The sequence below is a fragment of the Mus caroli genome, chromosome 9 (assembly GCF_900094665.2).
Source record: "Mus caroli chromosome 9, CAROLI_EIJ_v1.1, whole genome shotgun sequence".
NCBI classification, from domain to species: Eukaryota; Metazoa; Chordata; class Mammalia; order Rodentia; family Muridae; genus Mus; species Mus caroli.
In genome coordinates, this window is record NC_034578.1 from 95224446 (window position 1) to 95238510 (window position 14065).

Here is a 14065-nt window from a genome sequence, read left to right on the forward strand (position 1 = left end):
TTGAGCACCGAGGGACTCTCTTAGGTCCTCTTTTCTCTACCATATGATGGTTGGTAATTAGAGAGACCCAGACAGACATTTGACTTCTGAAATTTTTCTTGAAATTCAGGTTCAATCTAAGGATCAAGAAACGAGACAACCACATTCATGTCCCGGCCGGTGGCCCTAGTTAAAACTAGTGAGTCAAAAAGCAAAAGGAACATAAAAAGATGTGACCATGGGAGGGGGACTTGGTGGGAAGGGTGGGGGTCAGGGAAAGAGGGAGGAGAGTAAGAGAGGGAGGCGGGGTAGGGGGAGAATGAGTGGGGAGGAGTGTGACCAGAAAATTTTGCATATGTGCATAACTGTTGAGGAATATGTTAATTATTCAAATAAATTTAGAGAAATGAGGCAAACAGCGTCCTATGGATTCAGTATTTGCGGCACATAACAGTTTGCCTTTTGATTGGGCATTCCAGACTAAGCACTAACGTTCCAGCCAAGGAGGTGGCTTTGGGCTGGGAAAGGATTCATAGTCTAATGGATTTTGTTAGGACTTCTGCCTTGACTGTTGGTAAGGGCTTTCTGCTTGCCATATGATTAGTGCTCCCGACACCATTTGACCTTCTTCTCGGGAAACCAAACAACAGAGAAGAAAAGAGAATTGAGGTGTGGGGCGAGCAAGGTAGACCCCACTCATGTTCCTCAGTGCAGCTATGCCTGAGCCAACCTTGGCTTCAGCTAGCCTGGGTATGTATATAAGCTAATAAACTGTTTGTCTTAAAGTTGTGTAAGTGTGCACTTGTCCTTCATGAGGGCCCTGCATGTGCATTATTCCCGGGTCCTTATTATCCACAGGTTATAAATAAGGGAACGGAGATTCAGGACCTGAGGTGGAGGCCGGCTGTCGTGACTTAGCAACTCATTCCATTTCTATCACTGGATACAGATACAGTGACTACAGCTCGTCATGCTTTCATCCCAGCCCCAGGTCAGACTCCCTTGTCTCCTAGGCTATGGATAAAGTCCATGGTCAGACTGGCTAAGCTGTCTTAGGTCCCTGAGCTTCACCCCCGCTTGTTCCAAGAACCTCCCTTCATTATGGCTTCTGAGTGCTCAGAAACCATTAACCAGGTTGGGCCCAGACCTAAGTGGCCTCCAGCCACCCAGGCTTCTGCTCTGGCAGACACAGATTCTGCCAGCAAGAGCAATTCTGTGAAGACGCATGCATCTTTGAAGTAGTGAAACTTTTTTACATCCGCACCTCAAAGCTTGGGGTGGAGGTGGGGTGGGGGGGAAGAAAAGGACAATTATTCCAATGGATGTTAACAGTGTTTTAATATTTAACTTACAAAACATGGAGGTTAATAACACAGACAACAAGACAGCAATGGCGAAAAACGGCAAAGCAAGGTATATGGGGAAGCTTTGAAACAGCCAAATGCTACACCGAGACCCACTAACTGAAGACAGCCAATTCTCACTGCCTTCAGTTCGACCAGGGACTTTCTGGTGGGTGGGCAGGTGGGGGTGGCCTCAAAGGAGTAACCTTCCATTTGGACCCCAAGAACCTTAACAATCTTCATGCCCTAGATTGCTTATTTCTACCTCCTTCCCCCTCCTTCCACCTGCCCCCTCCCCTTAAATTGTTTGGTCTGTTCATTCTTTATGCCATTTCAGATAATGATTTTCCAGAGGGCCTTCTTCAGTATAGCCTAAAATCACTGTTGTCCCAGCAGGAAAAACTCTGTGTATTAACCTGGCTCTTGGTCGACACGGCTCCTTAGACGGTCTATACAGACTTGGAGCCACCACTGAATATTCACCCCTGCCCCCCAGAGGACACTTATATATGCACTATTAATGCAAGGACTGCCCTTTTCTCCATAGGAACCTGATGGCCAGGCTCTTACAGCACAGCGCTACAGCTGTTTCAGGCTCAGGTGGGTTTTAGAGAGCACCCTATCTCCATTTCCTGGGAGCATTCAGACTGCACATGGAGATGGAGTTCATGCTTTCTCCTTGAAAGGGTCTTCCTACAAGCACAGAGAAGGGTGTGGTCTGCATATTGATGCCTGGTGCAGCTGTCAGAACTGCAAAACTGACTACAGGACCAAAGAAGTGGTCCTGTCGATTGGCAGTAACTGCAGCTATGCCAGACACACAGGTCTCTATTGGATTTTTTTGAAAAAAAAAAAAAAAAAAAAAGAACCAGTTTTAAGCTACTTTCATTTTTTTGCTTTTAAACAGGGGCTGCATCTATGAGTACTAAGGCTGTGGAGACCTCAAAAGAAAACTATTAGGCTCAGTGAGCTTTTGTTGAAGTTTGGATTTATATAGGATCTTACGCTATAGACAATGTCAAGGGATGCTTTTATTCCAGCTTTTTCTATATGTAAGGCTGAAACTAATTCACTGAGATATCAAACCGTTTTGATAACATACTATTTATTATAACTATACATAGGACTCAGGTTACCCAAAAGAATCATTTCTTACTCTTCTAGGGGGAATTTCTGACTTCCGAGAGAAGGAGGACTTCTAGTGGAAAGCTCTGGAATGGCCTTGCTGGAATCAGCAGATGCTGAGCAGAGCGAACAGGCTCGCTTACCTTCTTTGACAATCACTGTGGCGAGTCATGTTCTAGATCACCACATAGGGGGACTCAGATGACTGGCTGGGGGGACCACAACTGTCTTTCCTCTGGCATTCTTTCTTTAAGTGGTGTTCATTATTATTATCAGTCAAGTTGGGGGTGGGTAAGGCACAATTGAGTAGGAAATAATGCCTTTTAATGTATTTTTTTTTCTTTTAAAATTTCCCTTGGTGGTCAAGCTGGAAAATCGATCATCAGCAGGCTTATTAAGTATGAGGAAGGAAAGTTTTTCTAAATCATCAAAGTATTAGTCTGTGAGTCAAATTCCATTCCATCACCAGATGAAAAAAAAAGTCTATGGTAAAAAGTAGAGGATTGGGCTAAAGTGAGTGTTACGGCCTCTAACTCAGAAACGATAACTCAGCTGTTTTGTGATGGGATATTTAGAGGCAGACTCATGTGGCCAAGACTGTCTAGCCTCCCCATGGATGAAAATCAGGCTTTACCAACTTTCAGATGTCAGTTGAAATCAACAAGGGAACAAGGTAGACTCCCGTTGCTTTGGGGTGAGCTCTTCTTGGGGAAGGGTTCCTCCTGCACACAGGTCAGCGTGTCTTAGAGCACTACACATAGTCATACTTGGTAGGATGAGACTGTTCATCGTCTTCTGTACGGGCACCCCCATCATAGATCTTCTTGTTTCTGGTGTTGGACCCAAAACCAGTGCTGGCCTTAAAACCTCCAGGCCTGTAGGCAACATTTTGGCCAGAGGCATGGTAAGACACAGCTTTGAAGCTAAAAGGCAAGGAAAGAGTCCATGAACACCTGTGCGATTAGTAGGGGGACATAATCCATGTGTGTTTAGTAGGACCGACTTCCCCTTTTACTCCTGATTGTTTCCGTCTTAGCAGGACGTCTTAGTTCAGTGTTTGAAGAGGTATGGTAGTCTTGATTAGACCAAGGTACCACATTCAGAATTTCTTGATTTTTACATCAGGCCTTCAAAGAAGAGAGGAGACTTCGTAGGGGGAGGGAGAGATTTAAAGTAAGAGAAGGAGGGTGTCCGAGAGGGTGATGGAGTACACATGACATGAAAGCAGGAGGGAAAGAGGGGATCAGCAAGGAGGGAGGGGAGATGGGACATGTGGAGGGGTGATGAGAGAAATAAGGGCAAAACTGGGCACGTGTCTAGAAATGTCATAATGAAACCTGTCATGATTTTATGTTTCCTGCAAACTTAAATGAGATTGGCCTGTTCTTGTTCATCTTCCTCCCTCCCTCCCTCCCTCCCTCCCTCCCTTCCTTCCTTCCTTCCTTCCTTCCTTCTCCCTCCCTCCCTCCCTTCCTTCCTTCCTTCCTTCCTTCCTTCCTTCCTTCCTTCCTTCCTTCCTTTCTTTCTTTCTTTCTTTCTTTCTTTCTTTCTTTCTTTCTTTCTTTCTGGCAGTAGCCTACATAAGTCAGGTTGAGCTTCTAACTTGCTGTGTAGCTGAGGATGACCTTGAACTCTTAACAACCCCCTTCCCTCACCTCCTCAGTGCTGATGTTACAAGTGTGCACCTCCATGGCTTTGTTTTTGGTTCTAACCTAAAAAGCTAATAAAACATTCTGTCTATCTGTCTGTCTGTCTGTCTGTCTGTCTGTCTGTCTGTCTGTCTGTCTGTCTGTCGGTCTATCTGTCTTATACACGTTCGAGCTGTAAGGAGATGGTTGTTACTGACTACGGAATTGTTTCTGTTATTTAAAACGAAGGTGACAGTGTCCAGTGGGATCTTTTTGACAAAGAATCACGGACCCTGTCAGCTGGAATGCACATGTGTGCAACTTCTCATTTGCTTGTCTTATGGACAAGTTATCAGAGGCTACTGCGGTGTGAATATGTGCCCTCCAAAATTCACAGGAAACTTAGTCCCCTGGTGTGATGATGCTAGGGAATGGGCCTTTGGGGCGATGGTGTCACACACCTTTAGTCCCAGCACTGGGAAGGCAGAGGTAGGTGGATCTCTGAGTATGAGGCCAGCATGGTCTATAGAGTAAGTTTCAAGATGTCCAGGGCTACACAAAGAAACTCTGTCTCCAAAAAAATCAGGAAAAAAGGAGAAATGGACCTTTGGAAACATGATCAAACCATGAGAGATTTGGGTTTTGTAAAAGGCTCCAGGTTGAAGGGGTCTCTTCCTTGCCCTCCATTCCTTCTCCCATGTGAAGAGTCTTCCTCTCCTGCAGACAATGCATCCCATCTTGGCCACAGAGACTGGGCTCTCACCAGATACCCATCCCAATGCCTTTCTCTTGGACTTCCCAGCACTAGAGCCAGAATAAATACATTTTTTGTTTGTTTGTTTATAAATTAGCTACTGTAGGGTGTTGTGCTCTAAGAGTCCTAATGCACTCGGTCAGAGGCCGGGAGAGCAGAAAGGACCTGTTGTGGTTGCAGGACTGGTGAGTAGTGGAACCACCACACAATCCTGTAGGCATAGTGTTCTTGAGCACAGTGTAAGGGCGTGGGGTGCTGAGTTATTCAGATGCCCTCGTTATTCAAATGCTGATCTCTCGGCCCTCATATCTTGTTTCAATCTGGACAGGACATCGTAATGTCTATGTCTAGAAGCTCCTGTTTCAAGTTTGTGGGAATGCTGATCACCCAATGGCTGGGCGGAAGGGGGAGGGGCTTCTGCCAGTCAGTGGGGGGAGAGAGAGAAGGGAGAGGGGAGGGAAGAGGAGGGAGGGGAGAGGGTACAGGGGGAGAACTGAGAGAGGAGGTTGGAATGAGACCCACGAAAAGAGGTTCGGAGAAGACACCGTGAGAAGAAACATCTGAAGCAAAGAGAGCTGACACCGTATTAAAATGCAAGTATCTTGTGGATGGCTGGTTCATAGTCCGATTAGCATAGGGGGTGAAGGTAAAACTTTTAACTGCCCAGGTATTGAAGTGCAGCTTGAAATAAATCTTAGTTTCTCTGTGTGGTTATTGGAGTCTAACAAAGGTAAAAAAAAATACAGCCGCTGGATTAATTCACTGATCACATTTATATTAAAATAATTCATTTTACATCATTTGGCTCCACCAGTCCCAGGGCCTTGACAAAAGTTCAGAACAGACTTGACATCAGGACTGATCCTTTGTGGTGAGACTGGTCCTATGCTTTGCTGGGTGTCCACCCTGGACATATTCTCACTAGAAACCAGGTTCCTTTCCCCTACCATTACCAAAGCAATCAAGTATTTTCAGATGTTGCCAAATACCTCTGCAGGCGGGAGTGATGCAAAAATCTCTTCCAGCGTAGGATTACAGAGTTAGGAAGTGCTGGAGCTGGAGGGAACTTAGAGGGATTTACCTCTATCCTGTCCCGCTCCCACAATTCCAAAGAGTATCCACTAAACATTCCCTGGGGGATCTTGTTCTATTTCTTAGGTTCCCTATAAAGGAGGAAATTCATTGTTCCCTTAGCCAATGTCATTCTTCCATGTATGTGGACCAATTATTCCAGCTACAAAGTATACATTAAATGATGTATGCAGTGGGAGGGAGGACTCACGGGAGGACTCACTTGCTGTCATCTGGTGTCAGGCCACGGCAGGCGATGCACATCATCACTCCCCCAATCAGGGTGAGGCCTCCAGCGACCCAGCCCACGAACAGAGCTGCACCGAAGGTGTACCTGAGAGGGGAGATGTTGTGAAGACAGTCATCCAAACCCTCCCCGTTCTTCCCCTTGCTTCCGGTTATGCCTGTTCCTGTTTAGTCCCCACTTTGTCTCTCTGCTGTTCAAAGAGAGAGCCTGCAACACTTGGCCAGAAGGTGCTTAAGAGTGATGGAATCACCCTCTGTTCTTTCTGAAGGAGTTTTGGTATTTCGAGTTTTCATAGTGGACCTTATCTCGGGTGGCATTACATAGCCTGAGATATGCCTTCCCTAAGGGCCCAGGCATTAAAACTGGTGTGCAAGGCAGTACTATTGGGAGATGGTGGACATTAGGAATTGGAACCTATGGGAGATCTTAGGTCATTGAGGGTGTGCTTTCAAAGGATGTGAGACTCTTAGGTTAAAATTGAGAAAGTTTCATGCAAACAGGAATGACTTTATCAGTGACTTCCAGGTTGTTCTCTCTCTCTCTCTCTCTCTCTCTCTCTCTCTCTCTCTCTCTCTCTCTCTCTCTCTCTCTCTCTCCCTCCCTCCCTCCCTCCCTCCCTGCCCTCTCTCTCTCTTTCTTTCTTTCTTTCTTGCTTGCTTGCTTGCTTGCTTGCTTGCTTGCTTGCTTGCTGGGAATTAGGACCTTCAGAAGAACAGTCAGTGCTATTAACCTCTGAGCCATCTCTCCAGCCCCAAGTTGTTCCTTCTAAACAAGAAACCATGGGAGAGACACAAAGAATAATAGCAGCTTCTGGAATCACTTTCCTCCTCAGTCTTGAAACAAGACAGTCACATGACTGGGGCCTGGAGTTCCAGAGAATCAGATCATGATGGCTGTTTCATCTCCATACCCTGCGCTTTCCTCTTGTTGGGTGGCTGGAGAAATACCAGGCACTTGCATGGAAAAGATTTACACCACTCTCTTTGGGTTTTGGCTGGTGCTTACTGATGGGATGCATCAATCAGATACTTGGGCTAAACAAATATAGGTATTGATGTTGCCAGATATAGGTATTGATATTGCTTTTCCATTAAACATTTTTCTGTGGCTAGAGAGATGGCTCAGTGGCTGCTTTTCCAGAGGACCTGGGTTCAATTCTCAGCACCCACATGGCAGCTCTGAACCATCTGTAACTCCAGCCCCAAGGGATATGACACCCTCTTCTGGTCTCCTCAGGCACTGCATAATGTGATATATAGGCATGCACAGAGGCAAACACTCATACACATAGAATAAAAAAGAAATAAAATCTCAAAAATTAAAAAAAGGTCCTGCTCCCCCCACCTCCAGGTGAGGTTCATCCCCATCTCCTAGATCTCCACGTGAGTGGGGGCTTTGACTGCCTCTTGCACTCTGATCTCTGCCTGGGCCACAGTAGGTTTTCAATACATTTGTTGAACAAATGAAGGAGAGAGAGAAGGCAGCAGTACAGGAGGGAATATCAGTTTCCTCACCTGTAGGGCACCATACTTCTTTCTCTTGAAGATTTTCCCTGCTCCCACCAAGCTGCCATTATGGACTGAGGGTCTAAGTTGACATTCATTAGCATTGTGAGTTAGCCACCACAATGGGGCCCACGTAAGCATGCTAGATAAAAACTGCGGACTGTCACTGTATTTCAGGGCAAATGCCAGATCAACCTCAAGTCATATCAGCAAGGGTATTTCATGGAAATGAGGTTTTTGAATTTACAGATCATTGTTGAGTCATGGTACGGCATGGTTGCCTCTGATAAATGTTTGCTATTTCAGGCACTGACAGTCACATTAAGCATACAGTTTAATCATCCTCTTTCACTATTCACTGTGGATCACTATGAAGTGGACTAGCAGGTTACCTGGTCTGAACGGTCTGCACCATGCCACCCATGCCACCCATGCCGCTGTACATGTTAGCTGTGGACATCCAGAAGTTGGTCACCAGCATGTTGGCAAACACAGACACACCAATGATTGCACAGATGCCTGTGGGCGAAGAACAAGGACCAGCTTAAGGGATCGCAATGTTTCTGTGGCAGTTTATGCTGAAATGAGTTCAGATGAAGACTGTAGGGTATTCCATTCCTGTAACAGAATGGCTGACTCACCATTGACCGTTGAATTCCTACTTTGTGAGAGACAGTGGGCAAGATACTGATATTTAATTCTGGAAGGATTCATGCGCATGCACGCAGAAAGAGACGCTTCCACACATCTCGGGACCAAGCGCAAATAACCCAAGCATTTGGGAACTGATCTTTGGTTTATGGCAAGAGCTTTCCCCTTAAAACCACTTTCTAGAGTTTCACCTAGAAAATGCTTTTTAAGGGCCCAGGTCTATGTTTGCCTATGACATTCTTATTACAGTGTCGGAGGCAGCTAAGAGGGACCTTAGAGATGGTTAGAATTCTGTGGAGTATAATTTGGCTCACACACACACACACACACACACACACACACACACACACACACACAGATCTCGAATCCCAGTGTGAAACACCTTGAGCTCTGTTCAGTAGTGGGGAGGGACCACTTTTCTTCTATCAGGATAATTTGCTCTGACATTTGCAGGTGCAGGAGAGTGGGAGTCTGTTTACCGGAGATGATGAACAAGATCCCAGAAGTCAGAGTCATCTTGGCCTTGGCAGAGTCATCCATGCTACCGATGCGAATGCACTTCAGGGCGAAGATGGACACGAGGATACCGATGACCCCCAGAACAATGCCCACGATCATCAGGGCTCGTACGGCTTGCAGCATGGCTGTAGGAGAAGGGGCATGACACAGGCAGACCATCACTACACTGAGTAGGTTTTATGTTGGCAAAAACTCAGCAACCCCAATGAACCAGCGCTGACCCTTTGAGGACGTCAAGACCATAAACTGTTTTCTTTGACACTGTGCAAAAATGTGGAGTTGTGGGAAATGCCAAAAGGCATCACTTGTAACCCCTCTGAGGGATGAAAGATGCACTCAGAGATGCCCATAGACGGAGAGAACTGTGGCTCAGTGCCGTTAAGAGAGCTCTGGGTATTTATTAGCATCATTTCAAAATTTTATAATCTGAGCCCAGAAAGGGAAAACATTTGTCTAACGCAATCAATAAATTATTTATCGAGTTGTCAGGAAACTCAAATAACCCAAACATCATTCTACTTCTCTTTGCATAGGAACTGAAAGCAAATTGCAGAGAAACTCAGCACTAAGTCTGGCATGAAATCATCAAGGTACCAAGAATATACCAGCAGTACTTTATTTTTTGTATATTAAGCCTTTCAACATGACCACAGTTTATCAAAGGTGTCCCCTTTCTGGAATCAGTTGTTAGTGTAGGTCCTATTGGATCCTGTTTACCTCACCTCCAGATATGCCCAACCCAGTTTCCATTTTACTATTGGAAGACGGTAAATCACCTCAACAGTCACTCACCAAGACCCTCACACTAGGCATGGAATTTCAGACATGCTGTTACTTAAGAGGGCTAAACGCTTTTTCCCCCCGCCTTGGGATCAAGGAGTTATCCTGACATCATTAGAAACCATATTTGGAAACTCATTCCTGTTGAGACTCTTAATTGAAATCAGAAGATTCTCAATTATGCAGGATATTTTCATTGGTGTTATTCTTTAAAGATCAATTGTTGGACAGTTTCCAAAGCATGATCATTGCTGAAGGTCTTTGCTGATGGGAAGGGATGTGACGTCACGGGATGTCACAACCACAGGAACCACATCCTACAGTTCAATGTCAGAGGTCAGATAGAAAGATCTTTTTCTCTTGTTTGAAACCATAGAAATTCTTTCCTAATTATCTAAGCACCAAATGCCCATTATAAACATCTCTGCGCTAGTAGGACCCTCCTAGAGTCTTTATCTCACTTCTTGTGGGAGGTGGGGAAAGATAACTATCTGTAGCATCTCAATGAGTTATTTTCCTGGGAAAGATTTCTTCTTAGAGAAGAGAAACAAAGCCCCACTGGGAGGGGGTGTCATACTACTGTTTATTCCCTAGACACCAAATCAGGAGCCAATTAGAGATGTATGGAGACGTCTAGGCCCTACAATGTTCTAACGATGAGGGGGTCACCTGAAAGAGATGTTATTCTTAGTATCATCGAGACCAGTTAATAATTTCCAGGTGAAATTCAAATTCAGGAGTAGAAAGAAACAGCAGAAAAGCTTCCTGGTGGCTTTCTTATCATGGCTCTGGTGGCCTTCTTATCATGGCTCTTGGATGGCTGAAATGAGATCCCACTGACTCTAGCTCAACAGTGCAGACCTCCATTTACCTTGTCCTAATTCTCCTCTCCCTCAGGAACTTGAGGTTGATTTTTAACTTTGCTTTTCTGCTGGGAGGAGTGTTCAATAAGCCACTGTCACTTGCTGTGGTCCATTTCCAGTACAAGTTTCTGTGAGCTATCTGTCCGATCGTTCTTGGGAGAACTAAGGAGTTTGGCATCTTGAGGTTGCAGTTGGGTCCTGTGCTAGTGTAATTGGCAACTCCAGTGAGACACAAAGAACACATGAGTGTTGAAGGGGCGTTAAGACCTGTCTACTTGTAAAATATGGTTTAGCTCTTTCACTGTACCTGTATTCCAGAGCCACGCCAGGTGGCTTGGTTGGCCGTGCAAGGTGCTGAGAGCAAATACATTGCTCCTTTCCTTATCAATACATGCAAATGCATATGCAAGCCATCTACTGGGGTATTTGTTTCTGTCTTTGTGTTTTTAGAGGCAGCACACACTGAACTATTGCAGCCATGAATTAATGACGCCTCGACATACTCATCTATGAATTTGTTCATTCATCATATTTTAGGGATTTTGCTTTTGCTTTTCTTTTGTTTAGAATTTCATCGTGTTTCCAAGGATAGCCCTGGACTCACCAGGTAGTCCAGGTTGGCTTTGAATTCCCCGAAATCCTTCTACCTCAGCCTGCCAATTGGGATACCAGGTGCTCACCACCAGGGCCGCCTTTTATCAAATACTTAGAGTTCAAATCCTTTGCAAAACGTCCCCCAGACACTAGAGAAATGAACTTTCCAGAGAAGCGACCTGCCTTCAAGCCTTTGGTGTTCAGAGATTGGCTATTTCCACAGTCCTGGGCCTTATATTTTTTCTTACCTTGGAATGCTCTGGCTGAATAAATGCCAGAGAACTTTGTAATAGTAACTCATAGAGTGAGTCTGGTTGTCTTTTGTACACACAGTTGAATGACACACTGATTTTGCGGTTCAGAACTGTGACTCAGAGGACATTTGTAAGATAGCCCACACCCTCTGGAAATAAATATCCCCAGGCTGTTCAGTTTTTATGTGTTACCATTGGGAAACTGGACGTTTGAGGAAAAAAGGACTGGAGACATCGCCCCTGTCTTGCTCCCACTGGCCTCTTAGAAATTTTCAGTCTATCCAGGATCCTACTAAAAGTTTAAAAAAACTACTCTAGTTTTGATCTTTCAACTCCTACGCTGCTAAAAAAAAATTACAACATCATTTATTCATGTTGAGAAACACTTGGCCAAGCATCTGGTTAAGGTAACACAACCAGAATCAATCGAGCAGAATCAACTGGGCGCCAGTGAACCAATCAAACCAGCACATAGGATGAAGGTGATCCTTCCCTTGATCCTATGGAAGTTGGAGCCCTGGGCAGATGGTTTTGTGCCAGGTTTTCGGGTTCTTTCTTCTTGTTTGCTGTTTCTTGACCTGCGATGTGGGCAGGACTTGCTTTGAGTAAGGGTTCCAGCATGTCCCCGAGCCCCTTCTTATTTTTCTGAACCTCTTCGTTACTTTTGCCCCCTCTTCTCTATGGGGTTTGAAGGACTACAACATTGACTTGCGACTTGGGGTTTAGGAACCCAGGCTTGAGTGGATGGATGGAGGCTGCACCGTCTATAATGATCTTGGAGAGACAAGAAGGTGATCTGAGCTCCCTTTTTAGCCTGAAGAGTCTACCTTCTGGAATCCAAATCCTTCTCCATAGATAGAAACAGAAGAACGACACAGAACCGTAGGTTTTTCTTTTTGCCACTGAGTCTCTTATTTGAGATTTTGATCAAACGGCAAGGGCTTGTCAAATGATAAGGTGTGAGTCAGTAGGCTCTGTCCTCTGAGTCCCTGCACCAAAGGTGTGACACAACATTCTTCCCAGTGAATAATTTGCCTTATCAGCCAGAAGGGCGGGCAAGACTCTGGGCTGATAAAAACAAACAGAAAGGTTGGGACTCAGAGTTCTCCTTCCTGTTGCAAAATCTCTCATTCCGGAAGAGTCGCTGTGGATTGAGGGGTGAGGGGCACCAAGGTGTGGGGCTCAGTCCTGATTGCCTCTGAGCATGCCCAGAATCTTCAGAGATATGACAATGGCCTTGCCTCATTTGGAGCCTGTCACTGGGTTGTTCCACAGTGTAAGACTTTTTAGAGTGAAGCATTGACAATGGTCCTGAGGGATACTCAAGGAGGAAAGAGTGCCCAGAGCTGTGAGCACTGAGCTGATTTCAGAGTACCTCTGTGAAGACAGTAGTTTGCTGAGAACCAAAGGCCCATGGATTGGGGCTTGGAGGAGCAGAGAGAGAAGCCACAATTTCAGGCAGCTGGGTCTGCCTGACTGGATGCAGGAAGGGATAGAGGGGGATTCCACATAGGGAAGTCTGTGGCTGACCTCAGAGGGAAGTTTCAGAACAAAACAGACCTGAGTTCTCCAAAGAGCCCAAGGAACCAATAGAAAGGCCCTCATGTCTCCGAAATTCTGCCATCCTGCGATGACAGCCGAGTGCCCCCAGGATAGTCATTTGACCCCAGGGATGCAAGTCCCTCAATTCTGGATCTTGAAATAAAGATGTTTCTTGCACAGAGATGTCACAAGGCCCGGGTACCACTTGGTATCTGCATCAAATTAAGCCAGGCTTGATAGATTTCAGTTTATTCTGTTTCCCTAAAAGAGCCATTTCCACATGGCTTTGGCTTGTACAAGCTGTGCATGAACATGTGATAAAACTAGCAAGACTGTGTGATTGTGATGAGCACAAAAGACAAAGTTGGCTGAGAAGAGGGAGGCTGGACCTAGTGGCAGCAGGGAGGGTTAAAGGACAGACAAAGTGGGGGGACTGGGACACAGGATCTGGCCAGCAGTGAACAGATGAGTCAAATGCATTTAATCCCCAATACAATAGTTATAAATAGTATAAAGAGGTGGGGTTTGAAAGGAGGATTCAATCTGATGAATGACAGAAGGTCTTAGCTAAGGGGTTAGGGAAGTCTGGTTGTACCTTTCGTCCCTTCCTTCCCTTTCACCGTGTGAGAACTCAGCAAAAGGTAACTTCTTTCAGGAGGAAGCAGACCTGCTGTCACCTTGACCTTGGACTTCCCAGCTTCCAGAGAGGCGAGAGATAAGCAGAGGGGGCTGTTCCTACATCTCCCAGTCTATGGTACTTCTGTTATAGTATTTTCTCAGCCTTTCAGGTGAGACCCAGCTATATAACTCCAGGGACATGCCTCCCCACCAAGAAACAATGCTGTACCCTGACAAGGCCAGCCCCAAACTTGTCACTTTGTGGTAGCTGGCCCTGCCATGGAGACCAGAATCACCAGGGCGGCAAGCTGAGCGTGCATTCTGGTCCTTAAGCCTGGGCTTTAGTCCTTGAGAAACTGGGGCAAGCGGCCTCATTTTAACCCCAGTTACAGGTCCTCAGGAGCTTTGTGGACACAGGCTGGGCTCCCTGTGGCACCTCCTTCACTTGTATGATGATGTACAGACATTGGAATGCTTGTCCTTACAGTAAAAGACATCCTATGCTTCTCCTCTCCTCTCCCTCTCCCTCTTCCTCTCCTCTCCCTCTCTCCCTCTCTCCCTCTCTCCCTTCTTCCTCCCTCCCTCCCTCCCT

General features: G+C 45.8%; 1 protein-coding gene across 4 annotated transcripts in view; it reads right to left on the bottom strand.

Moving 5' to 3' along the window:
• Positions 1-1296: 1296 nt before the first annotated feature.
• Cldn18 (claudin 18) overlaps positions 1297-14065 on the bottom strand; it is a 25048-nt gene continuing 12279 nt past the window's right edge. For 2 of the 4 annotated variants that reach the window (XM_021172862.1, XM_021172861.1), the window contains exons 2-5: positions 8783-8947; positions 8045-8171; positions 6124-6234; positions 1297-3370 (exon numbers count right to left, since the gene is read on the bottom strand). In XM_021172862.1, the coding sequence (XP_021028521.1) occupies positions 3199-3370; positions 6124-6234; positions 8045-8171; positions 8783-8947 (575 nt within the window). In that variant the 3' untranslated portion in view covers positions 1297-3198. Of the gene's footprint in view, positions 3371-6111; positions 6235-8044; positions 8172-8782; positions 8948-14065 lie in introns of all 4 variants that reach the window. The other 2 variants (XM_021172864.1, XM_021172863.1) reach the window with 1 other exon arrangement.